Source organism: Pipistrellus hanaki (genome assembly GCF_964339955.1).
Source record: "Pipistrellus hanaki genome assembly, chromosome: 2".
In the NCBI taxonomy this organism is placed as follows: Eukaryota; Metazoa; Chordata; class Mammalia; order Chiroptera; family Vespertilionidae; genus Pipistrellus; species Pipistrellus hanaki.
The window spans coordinates 30,310,785-30,331,894 of record NC_140504.1 but is presented as its reverse complement, the minus strand read 5'-3'; the positions used below and the strand labels follow the sequence as shown (position 1 = coordinate 30,331,894).

General features: G+C 36.7%; 1 protein-coding gene across 1 annotated transcript in view; it reads left to right on the top strand.

The window, feature by feature from the left end:
• The window catches only part of SPATA16 (spermatogenesis associated 16), a gene marked incomplete at its 3' end in the record, with an annotated part of 192,817 nt that overhangs the window by 139,895 nt on the left and 31,812 nt on the right, over positions 1-21,110 (top strand). Inside the window, 2 exon segments of the mRNA XM_084874171.1 lie at positions 15,496-15,642; positions 16,918-17,030. Coding sequence (XP_084730297.1) covers positions 15,496-15,642; positions 16,918-17,030 — 260 coding nt within the window.

Sequence of the window (21,110 nt, the reverse complement as noted above, 5' to 3'; positions counted from 1 at the left end):
AAAACCAGGGTTCTCTTTCTTTCCACCTTGTAATAGAATTTAAGAAGCTTCTATGCTGCCAAAAAATTTATTCAGTTATATATTGTATTTCAATAAATCGTCATGTAGTGAGTGTGACTAGACAACCACACTGCAGATGTTTCAAACATGAGACTCTTTTTTTTTTTCTCTTACCTGCACCTATTAATCTTTGGTCTTCCGATAATAAAAAATATATTCTATCTCATCATAGGGAGTCTCAGTCTCATCTAATCATTTAATGTCTCTTTAGTTAACTGTCTAATCAAATTCACTGGTTGTCTTCCCCTAACTTTACATGGGATTTTCTTCTCCCTCTGGTCTGGTTTCAATTTCCACAGAACTCAGATGTACCCAGTATCCAAGGTGTCAGTGGGCATGTGAGGAAAGAGTCCTCTTTTGAAGTCTGGTGCAGGTGGATACAACTGCTGATTGCATGACTCATGCAACGTGAAATCAACTCTGCTGGCTTGAGCAGAGCCAGTGATGGGCTCATTTGTGTGGCATATTAGATCACTCAAGGGCACCTATATGAGTTTCCCATGCTGCCTCATGGTTTACATGATTCTTTATATACACACACCAACCATCCCTACCATACACGTTGGCCCGATTTAGAGCTACTCTCATGAGATTGCTTCTCTTTGCCAGAATGCTGGTTTGTGAACCCTGTCATCTTTTGAGTCTTAACTCTAGAAATCCTCTCTTCTCTCTTAGATATTGGAGGTAGTTTTAGCCCTCTGTCCGACTTGCTATGTTATTCTTCTACTTCTCTTCTCCCTTTCGTCACACACCAGAATCCCAAGATCTTCAGGACAAGAAGAAGATTTACAATGAAGATGGGTAGTTTGTTCATTTACTCATATATTCACAACTTATTGAGTACATATATGCTAGACACTATTCTAGGTAGTTCCTGCTCCTAAGAAATGATCTGACTTTATTCATTTATATTTGAGGTTATATCTTTCCTTTCTTCTAAAGAATATTTTCAATTAAAACCTAAGTTCTAATTGTGCAATGGAAGGCTGACTCTAATGAATGATAGAGGAGAAAACAGATAAGGGAGCAATTTGGGAATAGAATCCTTGCAACCAAAAATGGCAAAGACTGGCCAGGTGTTTACCAAACTGTTTTCCCCCTCATGCATGCAACTAGACTATATTTCAGCCTTCCTTACAGTTATGTGAGGCTTGTGACTAAATAATGGCCAATGGAATATGGACAGAAATAATGTATGCCACTTCCAGTCCAGGCCCATAATACCCTACCATACAGAGCTCTCTTTCCTTAGCCACTGACTAAGTGGATAGGACCATGAATCTAAAGAAGCCACAAAACAGAAGAGGCTTGGATCCCTGAATGAACATGTGGAAGGTCACCCATTGAATACCCACAGTAGCAAACATCAAAATTCTCTTGCTGCAGATCACTGAGACTTGGGGGGTTGTTGTTTGTTGAATCAATTAACTTTATTCTAACTAATTCCCTGCCTTACATCAAAATAAGCAAGCCGCTTACTACTCCAATACAATGTACACAATGAATTCATGTGAACTTAAAAACACTCCTCCAGATGCAATCAACTCCATCCTCAGGAGCATTGAGAGCCTGTACACATTCTCTTCTCCCTCACATTCACTCATCCTTCTGCAGACAACTACAGGTGGATGCCTCATGCACATTTGTTTGGACCCACCCAGAAAGATATCATTTCAGAAGAGACCGTGGTCCTCCATGAGAGGTAGAACACAATTAGGAAGTTTTCATTGCAGCCAGAGAAATCAAAGTCGTAGTAAGAATTTCTAAATTATAGAGATCATTTAAATAAACAATCAACAATGAAGGTCATAATATCTGTACCTCAAAGATCTTGGATGAGGATTCTACCTATCAAAGATTTCCTGGATAAGTAGTTATTGTCATTAAAACTTGGACACGAACACATTTAATTCCTCCAGCAGGGGCTGGCAGACGAACCTCCGACTCAGAAATTCTGCCCAACTCCAGGTCACCTTCATGGAGCCTAGATAGTATTGATTCATTACTCCTTGATCTCGTGACAGTGCCGTGAGCCCAGCAATAGCTGGCAGAGGTGGTGGTGATGAGCAGGAAGGGAACCTACGATAGAGATCCCCCAGGCAGTGTATTCTCTCTAGCCAGCTCCCAACTCACAGCCCCCCTTGTCAGGGATTTCCATATGAAAAACAGATTCAAAGGGAAAAACAATAAAAATAAAGTCTTTTAAAAATGTATGTAGACCTAAATATTTTTAATTTATTGTTATTGAATAGAGCAAATAAATTAGTGATTTATGGTGAGGAAAACCCACTATATTGTCCTGATACGCTCTATAAGAGTGATGAAGGAAAGTTAAAATTCAAATCTGCCTTGTGTGACAACCAGCCTTATGCATCCTCAGGTACTCACTGTGCGTCTTTTGCTATTGTGGCAATATGGTGAGACCTACCAAAATCTTAAATCCACATTATAGTAGCATTGTATTTTATTATGTTTCATAGAGAAAAGATTACTGCATTTTTTTTTTAGCAGTGTAGCTATCCATTTTTTTTTTATTTAAAGAAAAATCCAGTTTGATTCATGCAGAATAGTCAGGGCATATAAAACAAATAATAATTCACCAGCCCCAGAATTATTATGTTTCACTTATAAAGATTTTTCTTGAGATTTTTATTCATATATGCCAATGAAATGATGCAATTCTATGTAATTCCTATTCTCGCGCGGTTGTATTTTAATAATAATAAAGTAATACAATAAGCATATGCTGTCTTTTCTTGATGAAAGTATCAAGATTTATTTGCTAAATAAATAAATATTCAGTAATGGATTTGTGGTTAGTAATATCTAATAGAAAAGTTTTCAGGATAAGATATCAATTACTTTAACACTTAGATGGATGGAGTTATATTTTGTCTTTTCAATGTAATTTAACTCCCAAGAGTAAATATGTATGTTCAGAGAAATATATTGTTTTAAAATAGACTTTTAAAAATTGCTTTTCACTGAAATGTATAACCTTGTGCTTGTACATTCATCATTTACCAGTAAAGATAATACATTATCATACTCTCTAAAACATGAAGTTAAATTTTCTCATTTTATTCTTTCTTCTCTAAAATATTATAATTTTATCATGATCAAGAGTTTTTAAGATAAGACTATTTTTCTCTTTGTGAGTTGCTTTCTCAAATAGAAGTGGTTATGGAATTCAAGAAACTACATTCCCAATATTATTATGAAGGGTTACAGTCAGATTGGTTATAAAGATGATAAATCATCTCATATTTGCACCACAGAATTTTTGTTAGAAACAGAGAATCATTCTCAAAGTAACAAAATCCTCATATATGAATCTAAAGTCTCTAATCTTAAAATATTAAAATGTTGGACTTGGTCACTTTGCCAGTTTCTCAAGTTCTTATTATCGATCAACAGTTATACCAGTCAGGAAAAAAACAATAACTTCATAACCATTTCAAAATAGACTGAGCTAATTTCAGGAAGCAGGAAGATAAATATATTAAGACTTTATTTTTTTCTGAAACACTGACTTATTCTGTCTAATCAGCCACTCTGTAATATTATCGCCAATCATTAGGCACTGCCATCTTATAAATCATGCAGCTGAGCATTAAAATCCCTAAAGACTGAGCTCCCAATCATATAAAACAATGACTCTACTTTCTCAGTTTTAAATTCCACATGTGGATTTTGCACAAAATTAGAAGTTTTCATTTTGTAGTGTGATCCTTTTTTAAATTTAGTTTTGCATATTCAGCATTTGAGTCCTATTTTTTTCTGCTTTAATACTGACTCACAGTTAACTTACACTCTAGTAGTATTTCTTGGGCTCCACAAATAATCACTGCATTTCACACCTAAAACAGAGCCTCATCAAAGCATTTGTATTTTTTCTTTTATTTATTCTTAAAAGCATTTTTATTGTGAGACATTACACATATATTAAAAAAAACCATAAAACAAATAAGCAGTTTAGCTAATTATTACAGAATGAGCATAAAATCAAAAAATAAAACATTGCCAGCTATCCCTGTAGCCTCAACTGGCCTCTCCCGATCCGAAACCACTCCCTACTCTTCACCAAGGTAACTACTGTACTGAGTCTTAGAATACTGATTTCTTACTTTTCTTTATGGAGTTAACACCTAACTATGCATTTCTAAACCCTAAACTTTAATTTGCCTGCTTTGAAACATTGTAAATATGAAATCATAAAGTAGATTTTTTTTATATTTAACTCTTCTTGCTCAATATTTTATGAAATTTATCTATGTTGCAAAAGGCTTTAGTTGGTTCATTTTTATTGGTTTATAATATTCCATTATGTGAATAGTCCAAATTTATATATATATATATATATATATATATATATATATATATTCTGCTAATGATGGACATTTGAGTTGTTTGTGAATATTACCAAAAAAGCTATTATGTCGACATTCATATATATATTAAACAACAGGCCTGGAAGTAGAATTGCTGAATCATATGGTATATACGTTTTGTCTACACTTGTTTTATTTAATTTTTAATAGCAATCCTAATGGGTGAGAAGTAGTGTCTCATTGTGGTTTTTTGATTCACATTTCTTAATTATTAGTAATGTTGAATATCTTTTTATGTGCTTATTCGCCATTTGCATATCCTTTTTGGAGAAATATCTATTCAAATTTTTTCCCATGTTTTTGTTGTTGTTGAGTTCTTGGAATTCTTTATATATTCTGGATATTAACCCTTTATCAGATATATTATTTGCAAGTATTTTCTCCCATTTCATGGATTGACTTCTCACTCTGTTGATAGTGTCCTTTGATGAACACGTTTTAAATGTTTATGACCTTCAATATATCTACTTTTTTCTTTTGTTGTCATCGAATGACACAGGAAGCACAGATTCCAATCTGTGCTAAAATCAATGCCGATTCCAATGTCATGGAGCTTTTCACCTGTGTATTCTTCTAAATGTTTAATAGTTTTAGCTTTTACATTCAGTCCTTGGTTCTCTTTGCATTAATTTTTGTATATAGTGTAAGGTAAGTATCCAACTCCATTGTTTTACATGTGGATATCCAGTTTTCCCAGAATCAGTTATTACAAAGACTGCCCTTTCCCTACTGAATGATCTTGACAACCATGTCAAAAATCATTTGACCATATATATAAGGTTGATTTTGGAGATATCTAATCTATTTCATTGGTTTATATGTGTGTGTTTTTTCCTTGATGTTGCTTTGTAGTCAGTTTTGAAATCAGAAAGTGTGAGACTTCCAATTTTGTTCTTTCAAGATTGTTTTGGCTCTTCTGGGTTCATTAAGATTCCCTATGAATTTTAAAATGGACTTTCCTATTTCTGAAAAAAAAACAAAAAAAAAAAACAAAAAAAAAAACCTCAGGATTTTGATAGGGATTGAATTGAATTTCTAGATTGCTTTAGGTATTATTGACATCTGATTATCAAAGTCTTCCAAAACATAAATAAGATGTCTTTCCACCTATTCTTTAATTTCTTACAGCAATGTTTTATAAATTTCAGTGTATAGTCTTTAATGTGCTAAGTTAAGTTTATTTCTAACGGTTGTATTATTTTTTATGCTATTATAGATGCAACACTTTTTTCAATGTTTATCACTCTTACAAATGACATTTATACCTGGTGCATGAAAATTTGTGCACTCTGTCCAGAGGGGAGGACCTTCCCCTCAGCCCGGCCTGCGCCCTCTCACAGTCCAGGAGCCCTCAGGGGATATCCAACTGCTAGCTTAGGCCTATTCCCCAAAGACTTAAACTACAGTCTGGCCTTCCTCTGTGGGAGGCGACAATCTCAGGACAGCCAGCAGCCAGCCCCATCCCAAATCACCCCCCTGTGGTGGCCAGTGGCCTCTCTCTGTGGGAAGCAACTGAGCGGGTGATCAGGGGATGGCACTGGCCCCCATTGCCCCACTGCTGGTAGCCACCACCCACACACCCCATCACTGTCCTCTCTCTCTTCCTGCTGGCACACGCCTTGGCTGTCCTGGCACCACCTGCTCGCTGGCCCCGCCACCTGCTGACCAGTCATTCCACTGTTTGGTCAATTTGCATATTATATTTTTATTATATAGAAATATAGGTTGGGGCAAAAGTAGGTTTATAGTTATGAGAACATGAAACACAGAGTTTATTCTTCTATTATTATTTATAAATTACTAGAGACCCAGTGCATGGAATTATGCACTGGTGGGGTCTCTCGGCCTGGCCTGTGCCCTCTCACAATCCAGGACCCCTCGGGTTATATCAGAACCCCAGTGCACAGATTCCACCTGATCCCCGCAGGCCAGGCCAAGGGGCCCCAATGGTGCACAAATCCATGCACTGGGACTCTAGTATGCATGTAATATTTTTGGTTAATCTCTTCCCACCCCCTTCCTTCCCCGCTTCCCTCTGAGATTCATTTGTCTATTCCATGTTTCCAAGCCTGTGCATTGAGCATCTGCCCACTGGTGGTCAGTACATGTCATAGCTAGCAGTCAAATGGTCGAATGGTGGCTTAAGCTTTTATATATATATATAGACTAGAGGTCAGATGTATGAAAATTTGTGCAAGAGTAGGCCTTCCTTCCCCCGGCTGCCGGCACCAGCTTCCCTCCTACAACCAGAACCCAGACTGCCAGCACAGGCTTTCCTCCGGCACCCAGACCCAGGCTTCCCTCATCCGGCCACCAGCAAGCACTGGGACTTGGGCTGGCTTCCCTCCAGCCACCCACAGTCACCCAGGACCCGGGCTGGCTTCTCTCAGGCCACACATAGGCACCTGAGACCCAGGCTGGCTTCCCTCCAGCCCTAGCTTCATCAGGAAGGACATCCAGAATGACCTCTGGTCTGATTAGCATATTACCCTTTTATTATTATTATAGGTAGATTGTATCATTTTCCATATGTGTAACTGCAAACCTACTTTTGCCTCACCCTGTATATATCCTTAAAATATATGTAGAATTGTCCTCCAGGTTTTCTAAAATTCATATAAGTGCTATTTTCCCTATTTGCATATTTCTGCAAGTTTCTTTTATTCAGTATTATACTTATAAGATCAGTCCCTTTTTATACAATATACTCTACTTCATTTATCTCCAGTGTTTGTGTGATCTACCTAAAATTTATATATGAAATCTAATATTACTAGTCATTTAAGTTGTTTCCAATATTTTGTTATGACAAACAAAAGTGGTATGAACATTTTTTGTATGGTTTTCTTGTACACGTAGTCAAGAAATTCTCTGAAGCATTTACTAAGGAGTAGAATTAATTTCTGAGTCATAAAGCATAAGCATCTTCAACTTATACATTGCCAAATTCCTTATTAGAGTGGTTTTTTGTTTCACCATCCAAATACAAGTACAAGAGTGCCTATTGATATATATCATCATCAATCTAAAATGTCATATGTTTTTAATTTTGCCAATCCATGAATGGGAAATGGTGTCATACATTTTTAAAAGGCAAATATTTCCTTGACTGTTAATCAAGTTGAATATGTTGTGTCATTCATTGACCTATGGTTGTGTTTCCTTAAATGGTATACAAAATTATTCTCAAAAGTTTGAAAATTTACTAAAATGGCATTTTTACTATTTATATATTTCTGTAAGTGACATGTTTATATCCTTTAGTCATTTTGTTTCTGAATAGTTTTATTATTGATTTTTTTTTAGAACTTTATATCTTATTTCAATCAAAGGCGTGTCTTTTCTATGTTGTCTTTTGGTGAGTTAAAGTTTAAATTTTAATGTTATTTTTTAAATTTTTAATGACTTATGCCTTTGTCTCATTTAAGAATAGCACCCTACTCAAGTATATATACTCATTCATTCTCTTTTCTTGTTTTGTTGTTCTGGCTAGGACCACAACACAATTTTAAATAAAAGAAGTGAATGCAAATATCCACATGTTGTTCCAGATTCTAAAGCAAAAGATTTTTAAAGTTTTACCATTTAATATAATATTTACTTTAGGTCTTTTAAAATATTCTTTATCAGGTTAAGGAAGTCACTATTTTGCTAGATGTTTTTGCACTGTTTATCCTCTCTATTGTGTATTTGCTTGTTTGTTTTCTTATTTCATTCCCTTCTGTTCTTATATTTATTTTTTCCATTATTTCAGATTTTAGATACTTATTCTGTTATCTAGTTTCCTTCATTGGATTCTGAACACATTAATTTTAGTAAAGATTCAAAAAATTTCAAGAATGGTTTTGGTTGCATCCCACATATTTGGAAAAAATATTACTATATTTTATTTTAAAATATTTTCTAAGGAGACATATGTAAAACTTTCAAATATATATATATTATTTTTGAAGGTTAGGAGATATATATATATATATATATCTCCTAACCTTCAAAATGAAATTTTCTCTGAGCCATGGGCTTATTTACATATGTCATTCTTAACGCCTACATGTTAGGAAATGTATACTTATCATTGTTATTTATTTTAACCTCATTTTATCATATTTTAAAATATAATCTAAATTATAATAATTCCTAAATTTAATATAATTATAAAAAATCCTAAGGCCTAGTACAGTGGTCAGCAAACTGCAGCTCATGAGCCGCATGCAGTTCACGAGTTGTGAATTGCTGCTCTGTTGACTAATGAGTTTGCCGACCACTGGTAGGGTAAAAGTTACCATGTAGTTGGAAGCTGTGAGGGTTAGGCAAGTGTGGCATACTGTGTGCAAAGAGGTAAAGGGTAATATATGATAGTTGTCAGCAAACTCATTAGAGCAGCAAACCGCGGCTCACAAGCCGCATGTGGTTCGTGAGCCGCAGTTTGACGACCACTGGCCTAGTATACGGTCAACTTTCATTAATATTACACCGATGCTTGAGGAGAATATACTTTCTCATTGTCAAATGCATTTTTTATCCATTAGCTCAAGCTTGATGGATATGCTATTAATTTCTTATCTGCTTGATTAATTAATATATAGAAAATGTTTAAATAATCAATGATGGTAGTGGATTTGTCAATTTATTCTAATAATTTTTGCCATTTTTTACTTTTTAAGTTTTGCCTTTAAGTACATATAATTTTAATATTGTTAAACTTTCCTTATGAATTATACATTGTCATTACATAATTATGCTCTTTGGCCTTAATAATGTCTTGTGTATTATGGTATACTAGAGGTCCAATGCACAAAGATTCATGCAAGAATGGACCTCCCTTCCCCTGGCTGCCGGCACTGCCTTAGTTCTGGCTGGACCAGCCTTTCCACTCTAGCCCAGAGCCGCCTTTCTGCCTTCCCACACTGCCCAGAAGCTCAGAGTGGCTGGGGTAGTGCAGAATGCCATGGCTATGATGCAAGTGTCCCACACCGCCCCTGGCGACTTGGTGCTTGTGTATGCAAATTAATTTGCCATCTTTGTTGGATTAATTTGCATAGTCATTCCTAATTGGCTGGTGGGCGCACAAAGGTACGGTCAATTAGCATGTTACTCTTTTATTAGTAGATTTGTCTGATATTAATATAAAAGCACTCATTTTATTCTGATTTCTGGTATTTATTTTCACATCCTTCTACTTTCAACATTTTTTGCCTTCTTTGGTGTTCTCTTATGTTCATAACTGAACTTTTATTTACTTACTTATTTATTTAGTCAGTCTCTGTCTTTTCATAGTTCCTGACTTGCTTAAGTTTTTCAGGCAGTATATAAATTCCTGAAACACAGGAATTTTTATCTGTTTTGTTCACTGATGTATCCCATTATCTATATAGCTTTCTCAAACATTAATGCAAAATATCAAAATATGCTATCAATGTCTTTAAAATTAGAAACTTTTATTATTTGGTGGGGGGAGGGCAATAATGATAACTGAGTTGCAAAGTTGCTGCCTTTTGCTCTTTTCTTGCTGATGTGAATTGGTGGCTAGCTTCTAAGATGGAAGTAGTGGCATAAAAGTAGCACAAGATAAAACTCAGAGAATGACTGGGAAAGAAGTAATGACAAAGTGTTGGCATTCTAAAGGCACTGCAGAAGCTAAGCTCTGAAACTGATCAGTAAAAAGAAGTCATATAAAACTGACATGGCCCCAACTTACACTGAGCAATTGGGACCTTTAAAAATGAAATTTTGCTTTAACTCAAAATGTCAGAACATTTTGTTATGGACAAAGGGCAGAGAAGTGACATAGACACCAAAAAATGAAAAGGAAATGAAACTTAGAGAAAGGTGATGATAAAACACTAAACAAATTTGTGTGTTTCTAAAAGAGTTTTAAAATCTCTATGACTTTTCTTTTTTCAAATTGTTTTATAAAGTTCATTTACAATCTGCTGGATATGGTTATGATGAGGTGTCCAACAGAAAATACCAATAATAATGATGGCATCTATGTTTTGTACTTTACTTCTAGAGAGCTCAAATTTTATTTTATGGATTTTTAACTCCGTAACAAATAACGTTATTCTTCAAATATATAGGTGAGTCTGCTGATCTACAAACAACATCTCATGTTTTTACAGATGCTTTTCTGGTATTATCGACCAGACTCTCTCTAATAATGCAGTTCTCTTTTGTGGCTAAGAGTCCATATTTGCCAGAGAACAAATTGCAGCAAGGATACAATCTGAATCTGAAACTAATTTTTCCATCCAGGCAAAGTTACTCTGTTTATTTGAACATCTACTTCATTGAGTTATCTGTTACAGACTATTTTACCTCACTTACCCTTTTTAAGTTGAACAGAAATTACTTAAGGTTTTGGTAAAATGAAGAACAAAGATATTTATTTCTAACTTTAGTAACAGATAATAAACCATATCGCAAAATGGCATTTCATTCATTTTATTTAAAGTCATATTTTAATTTGGATTATTAAAACTTAATGATTTGGTAAAGTTTGTTTTTAGATTCCATTCAAGTATTGATTAAACACCAAGTTGTTGGGACATGAACATAATTTGGAGATGTGATCCTCAGGAAGATTAAAACTTGTTGGGGAGCCGGGACCTGTTTGGCTCAGTGGATAGAGCGTCGGCCTGCAGACTGAAAGGTCCCGGGTTTGATTCCGGGCAAGGGCATGTACCTTGGTTGTGGGCACATCCCCAGTAGGTGGTGTGCAAGAGGCAGCTGGTCGATGATTCTCTCTCATCGATGTTTCTAACTCTCTATCCCTCTCTCTTCCTTTCTGTGAAAAATCAATAAAATATATTTTTTTAAAAATAAAAATAAAACTTGGGGAGATAAGATAAGATAAAGCCCATGAAACATTAGGAGAGCCACTCTAGAGTCTAAAGTACAGTATAGACAGTAAAGATGTTCTTTAAGAGTTTAAAGGGCATAATGAAATATTCAGGAAACCCTTCATAGACAAGATGGGACTTCAATTATGTGCATCTAGAAGGATAATGATCAATTGAATACAGGCAAAATGGGGAGAAAATGTAGGTATTTCTGGGTAAAAGGGCACAAAAAAGAGCTCTGAAGCAGGATAAGCAAAGGCTGGTACAACTTAGGGAATCAGCACAGCAGCTGGTAAGGTTTATCCTGGAGAAACCATGGGAACTGGCGTAGATGGTGAGATGCACACAGTTGAGAGCCTTGAATGCTAGGAAAGAAGTCACTGGAGTTCCCAGGATAAATGTGATGATGACAAAGACAGTAATCCAGAGCTACTCACCCGGGTTGTGTGGAGATATATTGGCATGAAGTGATACAGATGGCAAGGCAGTGAGGCTGGTTGTAATGCAGATGTTATATGATTAGAAATTTGACCAGGATGGGCAATGATAATACAATGAAAGGGGTTAGTAGGACATGTATTGCAATGGTAATATTTAATTTGTTTTGTTTTGTTTTGTTTTTGTCTCTCTAAATGTTAGAAAATTGAGGAAAGAAAAGTCAACAGTGGCTTCAAAATTTTAAGCCAGAATAATTGGGGTGAACACTGGCTATCCTTATGGCATATTAGTAAAAAGTAGGGAAGAAGGGACTTGTAGTGATTTTAAAAGCCACTTTTTTAATTGATTTTTTTATTGATTAAGATATTATATATGTGTCCATAAGTCATTTTAAGGGATATATTTGTTCTGTTGGCATTTGGAAATGCTGTTTTGGAATTTGGTAATAATTTTTAAATGGGACTATAACTTTGATCCCCAATCCTTTGGTTAGAAGTACTAGTTAAAGCCACAGTACAGAGAAATTCCCCCAGAGTGTATGTTTGAAAAACATATTAGTGAGCCAGAGATAGCTTGGCAGAGTCCTGAATGAGAAGGCAAGAGAAAACAAAAATCCAGATGTATACATGTGCAGGAAAGAGACACATAAAAAGAGACAGAGAGAGACAAGGAGATGGAGACAGAGACAGGAGGTAGAGAGACAAAGACAGATAGAGAAAGAGAACACAACAGTACAGAAGGTCAAAGAGCATGCATGACTTGGGGACCTGAAAACGGCTCAGTTTCAGCTGCCTGGGGAACAATAAAGAATTTTAATGAAGGGCAAACTTTCATTAACTTCTTTTTCAGAGAGTTAGACATCTTTTATTTGGATGAAAAAATTAAAATATTATGTTTCTGTAGGAAGTTTAATCTACATAATCTATCTTTGATAATCTTTTCTAACGCATCAGCTTCCCACATGGTAAAAATTTGGAACTGTATTATACCTGCAAACTGACTCTTTTAATAATAAAATTGGTCATAGTCATCTAAATTTCATCTCCAATTGTGATAAATTGTAGCGGAATGCATTAAAGGATTTATCCAAAGTTTCTTTCTTACATGACAGGAGCAAAGAAGATGTTTTAATCAATTCAACTTTTCCTGTCAGAGGACAGCATAATCTGGTTAACTTTCATATCCATCAGAGGCACAGGGCTTTGCGGACGTAGGTAGAGGTTTATGAGCATAAAATTGAGAACAATTAGCACTCAAATTAATGTTACATGAGATTCAACATCTGGTAAGTGTTTCGTCATTTTGGGTCATAGACCACCTGCTAGGCTAAATGTTCACACAACTGCAATTTACTCTGCATACAAATGAAATAAGAATGATAGTTTTTTAAATGTATTTTCTAAGTTTAACAGAATGTATGTAGGGACCTCTCACATTTTAAAACTTATATTAGAAATTAATTTTAATAATAAACACATAAGATAAAACATAGAGGGTCAAAATAAACAGAAAATACTAGTACTTCTATTTTTTGCAAGCATATTTTATAAAAAATTATATATAATGCTCAAATTTGTTTGGCTCATCTATTTAATCACTGTCACTATTAGCATTGGTCTCCTCTTAACCCACCAAATATTTATGAATAGGAAGCTATCAACGTCTCAAAGGCCTTAGGTTATTTATATATAACAGATCCCTCAAACATCTGGATGTTTCTGGCAATAGAGCTACACCAGAAAATGCCAAATCTAGAGATGCTTCCTGCAAACCACAAAAACACCAGTCCATGAACAATACACCCTAATCTCTTCTGAAGTCTAGGACTCTGGGGCCTCCACGATCACTTCAGTGTAGGCCTAAAAGTCTTGGAGGTGTCATGTCTGAGATAAATCCTTTCTGGTAAAGACTTCAACAAGCTATGTGTATTCTGAGAGGGCAGAACAGCCATAAAGTCTATCCCACCCACTCAAGGACCTTGTGGACATCCAGAGTTACTCAGGAAGCAAAAGACCTCTCCATAGGATAACCCGAGACACCATCAACAGCATGGCCAGGAGTTCCTGGGGCCTTCTAAGTTAGGGAGCAAAACCAGCAAACCATAACCAGGGAACTGCTCTAATTTTATTGGCTTTATATACTGGGCTTCTCAGTAAACTTTAGTTTTAACAAAGGGTTCTACAGCTAAAGAAATATGGATGGGGAGAGTAAATAAAAACTCATGGTTTATTTACTCTGTCCATTTTCTTTTAATATATTGCAGATAAATATTGAAGGCTCTATTTGAACCATTACCATTTGCATTCTTATTCAACACTAAAAATTGACCTTTAACTAAATTTTAATTGCAGGACCTTTAGAATTTCCCCCTTTCTGGCAGTGGTAAGTAGGGAGGGCTCATTAACCTCTCTGTCCATCATCTTTTATTTGAGACGTCTTTTGCAATAAACCAAAGCCTTATTTTTTTTTTAAATATATTTTATTGATTTTGTACAGAGAGGAAGGGAGAGAGATAGAGAGTTAGAAACATCGATGAGAGAGAGTCATCAATCAGCTGCCTCTTGCACACCCCCTACTGGGGATATGCCCGCAACCAAGGTACATGCCCTTGACCGGAATCGAACCCGGGACCCTTCAGTCCCCAAGCAGATGCTCTACCAGGGGTCCTCAAACTTTTTAAAGTGGGGGCCAGATCACAGTCCCTCAGAGAGCTGGAGGGCCGGACTATATGAACTACTAATTCCTACTGTAACACCTTGGCTGCGCTCACTGCCCAAAAAACCTGGCGGGCAGGATCAGACTCCCCTGGGGGCTGCATGTGGCCCGCGGGCCGTAGTTTGAAGACCCCTGCATGATTGAGCCAAACCGGTCTCGGCAAACCAAAGCCTTATTACTCAGAATGGAAATGAGTTAAGTGAATCTGTGTTCTAAGACTCTATGGCTAACATTTGTTCCTGTCCCAAGAGTAATCCAGAGCTAAGCAAGCCCTGAGCAGAGTGCAGCGGTTAGGCCTCTGGTCTCTGGAGTCAGACTGCCTGGTGGAGATCCCGCTTTGTCCACATACAGACTGTGCTCTCGGGCAAGTCACTTCTTGTGTGCCTCAACTTCCTATTGCGGACAGCATCACCAATTTTGTAAAGTTTCCAAGAAGACTGAAAAACACAATGCATCCAGAATCCTTCAAACAAGGGAAGGTAGAACACGTATTCAGTAAATATTAGCTTTTATAGTCATTAAGAACTGAGTTTGTTTTAAAACCATTTTCATGACACTTGAATTATTTCCAAGTCTGATTACAAAAGTCAGTACATTTATCATTTTCAAATTTCTTTCTACAACTAGGCGGGATGGTAACTAAATTAATTCGTTTTATATTTTAATTCTCACTTGGTAATTTCTAGTTTTCCTTTTATATAACATTATTTCCTGTCATCTCAAACTATGAACAGAAAAATGAAATTCCCTTAAAAAGAGTCACAGTGGAAAATATTGAAGCTGCAAGCTGGTCCTAAGATTTCTACTATTTTGAATGTGGGAAAGAGGAGTATTTCTATGCCTTATGTTTGTTTTCAGAAAAAATTAAATAATGAAATATAATTTTGATTTATCAGCTATTTGACCTTTTGATGCATGCTTTTACTTTTTGTCTTTAATGTTTGTATTTATTTTTTCAAAGTATACCTCCTGGAATCTAGGAAAAAGCACTCTGAAGACAATAATAATATGATAGCAAAGTCTTTAGTTCTCTTTCTGTTGTATTTTAGATCTTCAAGGACTCCACATGTTGCCTCAGACAGTTGACTGGTCATGTTTTTCTCCCCAACAATACCTCTTGACTCTTGGGTTCAAAAACAAAGAAGATGGGAAATTTTTGGAAAAAGTATCAAGTAGGAAGCTGCCAACATTTACAGGTAAATCACCTGGACTTACTATCTTTCAATAGTATTATAAGGCAGGAGTTGTACATTATTCAAGTCTTATTCATCACAAGGCCTAACATACAGTAGGACCCCAAACTATGTGTTGGGTTAGAATTAACTCCTGCCAGTCTTCTCAGTGGATTCCAGTTAACAATACCTGGAATTCTGGTTCCAGAAAAGCTTCCACCAAGGCCAAACAATCCTAGAGTGTCTACCTTCCACACTCAACCATCTCACCCAACCACACTAACATAGGGCACTCCACAAAGACACATTTTTATCATCATCAGTTAACGAATGTAGGAGAAAATTATGCAACAGAATTATTTTATGAAATGAAAAATACAGCCAGTGACAACCTTAAATCACTTCAATTACCTGCTATTGTATTAATATTTGTTCCATTCTTCTGAGGTCAGTGGTCGGCAAACTCATTAGTCAACAGAGCCAAATATCAACAGTACGACGATTGAAATTTCTTTTGAGAGCCAAATTTTTTAAACTTAAACTTCTTCTAATGCCACTTCTCCAAAATAGGCTCACCCAGGCCGTGGTATTTTGTGGAAGAGCCACACTCAAGGGGCCAAAGAGCCGCATGTGGCTCATGAGCCCCAGTTTGCCGACCATTGTTAGGTAATTAACCAAGAGCTTAGATCTCTTGAGGAGTATTATAGTTAAATGGTGTTCAGTAATTCTAGTTGAAACTTTCAAAAAAATAAATCAAGAAAATATTCACAGGGAGTTGAGTTCTCAAACTTGTGGGATGAATTCATGACCAGGTTACATTTATTCTTTCAGCTCTACCCACATAATTAAGGATTTGTGTTTTGTTTGGCACTGTATCCTCTGAGGCTTATCTCAACCCTGAGCTACATTCAAAGTCAATGGGATCTGCACACTTGAATAATACCTGGGAGGAACAAGACAAGAATCAGACACATTTATGATAGCATTTTTTTTCACAGTTCAGGAAAAACATGCTCAGCAGAGAGAAGTGAATTGTTACAGGCTGTCTCTTAGATCTCTCAATCAGCACCACAACAAAATGACTAAATGATAGTCTTTAAAGGGCAATTTCTCCTCTGCCTCTCTCCTCATAGATTTTTCATTATTATGCATATGGTGTAGGGATAGGACTGGTTTCTATACTAAAGATTTCATATCTATTAGCATTGAGATATCTATTTATAGCTTGCTAAAGAAAGCATTTTGAAATGGAAGTCTGGGGAAAAAAATAGTATAAAAGTTTATTGTTACAATTTTTAGAATATAAAACTCCCTTCGGTCTGCTCACCAGAGAAGACACAGTGAGACAGATGGAGACAATGGGGAAGCGAATCTTGCCAATACTGGATTTTATTAGAAGCACCCAATTGAATGTAGGTATATGAGTTTTTTTATATTTTTCCAATGTATACTATTAAACAGTTCTAGAATTATGGAAAGCTTATGCTGCAAATATTGCAAGTATTGAGGGATTTTAGAAACTTTCACAGTAAATCTTATTTGCAAAACAAACCTAAGTTTAGCTAATGATTTTATTCCTTTTATCTTTAAAGATATTTTACAATGCTATGCTTTGCAATTTCAAACATTTAGCAAGTAATGTCTCTCTAAAGAGCCCTTTCTTGTGCCTTCCTCATATCTACTTCAAGGTTGCAATGAATTTCTCATTGCAAGTCAATAACAAAATGTTATTTTCCCTATTTCACATATTGGGCTATTGCATATAACCATCTTGTTACCTACACAAGAATTCAGCTGGCACCACCACACCACAGTAATAAACTCAGCGCTACTTAATATTGCCAATTGCTTTTTTGTATACCTTTGTATATCTAATTCCTTCCTCTATTCCAAGAAAAGTATGCCCCTTCTATTTTCCAGCCTTAACAAAATAAGACCTGAATTATGCTGTGGTAATTTACAAAATATAAGGTATTAAAGGAACTTCTCATTAGTACCCTGTAAATGCAGGTTCCTCTTTTTTAATACAGTAGTCCTCCCCCGTTATCCACGGTTTAGCTCTAATCAACTGTGGTCAAAAAATATTAAATGGAACATTCTGGAAATAAACAATCCATAAGTTTTAAGCTGCACATTGTTCTGAGTACCTCCCTTACTCTCGTCACATAGGCATTGTATCATCTCATGCCGTTACAAAGTGGGTGAGTACAATACTATAACATATTTTGAGAAAGATCACATTCACATAATTTTTATTACCATACTAGTGGCCCAGTGCATAGATTCATGCACATTGAAATGAAAATAATTAGAAGAAATATTTTGATATTTCTATTTGCCCTTTCTCTGTAATGGAAGGGTCAGAGCCGCTGCTGGTCTCTGTCTGTGGGGTGATTAGTGGGGCAATCAGGCTCCTGCTCGCTCCAGCCTTGGCCTGGCGCCGCCCATTCACCTGCTCCACCATCCCACTGTGGTCCTGCTCTCGTTGGGGCCTATCAGGGCCAGCAGCACCTCCACTGCCACCCATTGCCAGCGCCGTGTCACCGATGCCCCATGTTCCGCACTGCCCCCTGGTACTCAGTGCTCGTCATAGCGAGTGGTGGAACTCCTGGTTTCCTGGTTGACCACCCGCCCAAGGGGACAATTTGCATATTAAGCTTTTATTGTACTAGTATAAGATGTTGTTATAATTGCTCTATTTTATTGTTGGTAATTGTCATTAATCTCTACTGTGCCTAATTCATATATAAACCTTAAGGCACAGTAGAGATTAATGACAATTACTAACAATAAAAGGGGGGAAAACAGTTTACCTGGGGTTCAATGTTATCCATGGTGTTTTAGGCACCCATTGGAGGTCTTGGAAAGTATCTTCCTGAGATAAGGAGGGACAGTATTTTTCAAAAGGCCTGTGCACTGAAAATTTTAAATAATTTTTTTTTGGTGAATTTTGTATTATGTAATTGATTCAATGTTCCTGCAAAGGGAGCCAAGGGGGTCATGACAAACAGCGACTTCACATCTATTCAGCAGTTTATCTGCTCAATAACATTATTCAGCATTTTAGAAAAGCTGTAATATCGCTCATATATTTGCATGATTTGTAATTCTAAGCATTGCAAATACAAAAGCACATTTTTACTGATTTTTCCTGGCTCCCACGACTGTGTTACACCCAATTATCTCCCCTCTATTGCTATTAATAACAAATCCATCTCTGTCTCAGTCATCTCAGGCTGTCATAACAAAATACCACCGACTGGGTGGCTTTTAAACAGAAGAAATTTATTTTCTCACAGTTCCAGAGGCTAGAAATCCAAGGTCAGGATGCCAGCATGGTCAAATTCTGATGAAGCCGCCCCCCTCCCACCAATTTGGCAGTAGGCTACTTTTTGCTCTCCTCACATGGCAGAGAGCAAAGCATCTGATGTATCTTCCTATAAGAGCAATAATCCTATCATGAGGGCCCCCAACCCATGACTTCATCCCATTACCTCCCAAAGGTCCCCTGTCCAAATACCATCACACTGGGAGATAGGGCTTCAACATGTGAATTTTGGATGGACACAAACATTCCATTTATAGCACTCTCACTGGGTCCACTACAAATTTTGGTTCCTATTCTTCAACTCACCCTCTATCACAACCTCCTCCAGACACATAGACACACATCCTTACCGTCGTCTCCATCCTAATTAGACACCCACACTCATCATCATTGTCATCATCAGGCCCTCGCAAGCAGTGAAAGTTTTGCTTGCAAGAACCATCACCATGTGAAGTGATTTCACCTCATCCACACGTGGTCAGCCTAGCAGAGCTGGTGAGACATATGTTGCAGAGGTGATCTGTCTGTGCCCCAGCTTTTTTGAGAGATACCTGCCCAACCTTGTTACTTGTCAGGAAAATGACCACATCATCTGTTGCCAGCTCAGATCTCACAGTGGGTTGTGAATGCTGATTAGACCTATCTAAGCATTAGGCACCTTTTATGTGTTCTTAACTCATTTTCTTCTCACCTTTAAAAAGACATTCTAGCTACTTGGAAATTATGTGTCAATAGCAGAAATTTTAAAACCATACAGTAATTAAGATTCTTAGCATCTAATTAATAACTCAATTTTTTTTTAATGAGTCAGCACCACTTTGCTAGCTGCAAGGAATTTCTGCTTTCCTATGTTTGCTTCTATGGAAAATATCAGTTTTTGGAAGATTTTTCTCCAACAGTTTTAATAGAATCAAAGTAAGTGATCCCAAAGATACCCAGGGACCATGAGTACATTCCAATATTGGCCTCTGGGTTTCTTATTATATGGCCAATCACAGCTTCATAAAGCAGGACTAAATAAAATTGCTGCAAAGGTAACCTAGCTTAATGAAGCAAGTAATGAGTTGGTGAGTAGAAATTATTTCTACATGGTATCATTAAATGTGACCCAAACAGCCCTCAACAGTGATTTTAAGATCCCCTGAGGTCTGTTTTTATCTTGTCAGATATCAAATGTCATCCACTCGAATGCTTAGACATTGCATTGTCCTTATTAGCGGTTACCCCACTTTGTGACACCTGTAGATAAAGACTTTAGTCCAAGGCAGTGCTCTGGCTGTGTAACCCTAGGACAAGTCACTTAATCTATGAGCTGCTTTTGCTCATTTATCAAACAGGCTGATACCGCCCTGGCCAGTTTAGCTCAGTGGATAAAGTGTCGGCCTGTAAATGGGTCCCAGGTTCAATTCCAATCAAGGCCACATGGCTGGGTTGTGAACTCGGTCCCCAGTAGGGGCGTGCAGGAGGCAGCCAATTGATGATTCTCTCTCATCATTGATGTTTCTATCTCTCTCTCCCTTTTCCCTTCCTCTTTCTGAAATCAATAAAAATATATTTTTTTAAAAACAGGCTCATACCTCACAGAGTTGTGAGACAAAAAGTACATAATCCATGTTGAAGCACTTTGCAAAGTATTATAAATGTTGGAAGTTTTAGTCATCTATATGGATTTTAGTTTGCTTTGACAAAAGGACCATTTTATAGATCTTTCTTTTTCTGTATACAAATTGTGTACTTGGAAATGACATATTCTTCTAGAATGAAGATTGTGCAAATGTCCTGTGGGATTTCGATTTTTTTCCTGCATCACTGATATGCTCAGTGTCACAAAGTTGAGGTACTTTGGTGCTCTTTGTCATAAAGGCAGGATTAGAGCTGTCATCTCCAGCCTTGGGGCAGATCTACAGTAGGGCTTCCCAGAGAACATGGACTTTCACTCCTGCCTTGGGGTGGCAGACTCAGTTGATGAAGGACATTCTGGTATGAGGGAGGTTTCTGTGTCTCAGGCAATGATTCTCCTTACACTCTGACACCTGTTTCCTTCTCTTTAAAAAAAAAATACTTTTATTTATTTCAGAAAGGAAGGGAGAGGGAGAGAGATAGAAACATCAATGACGAGAGAGAATCATTGACTGGCTGCCTTCTGCATGCACCTTACTGGCGA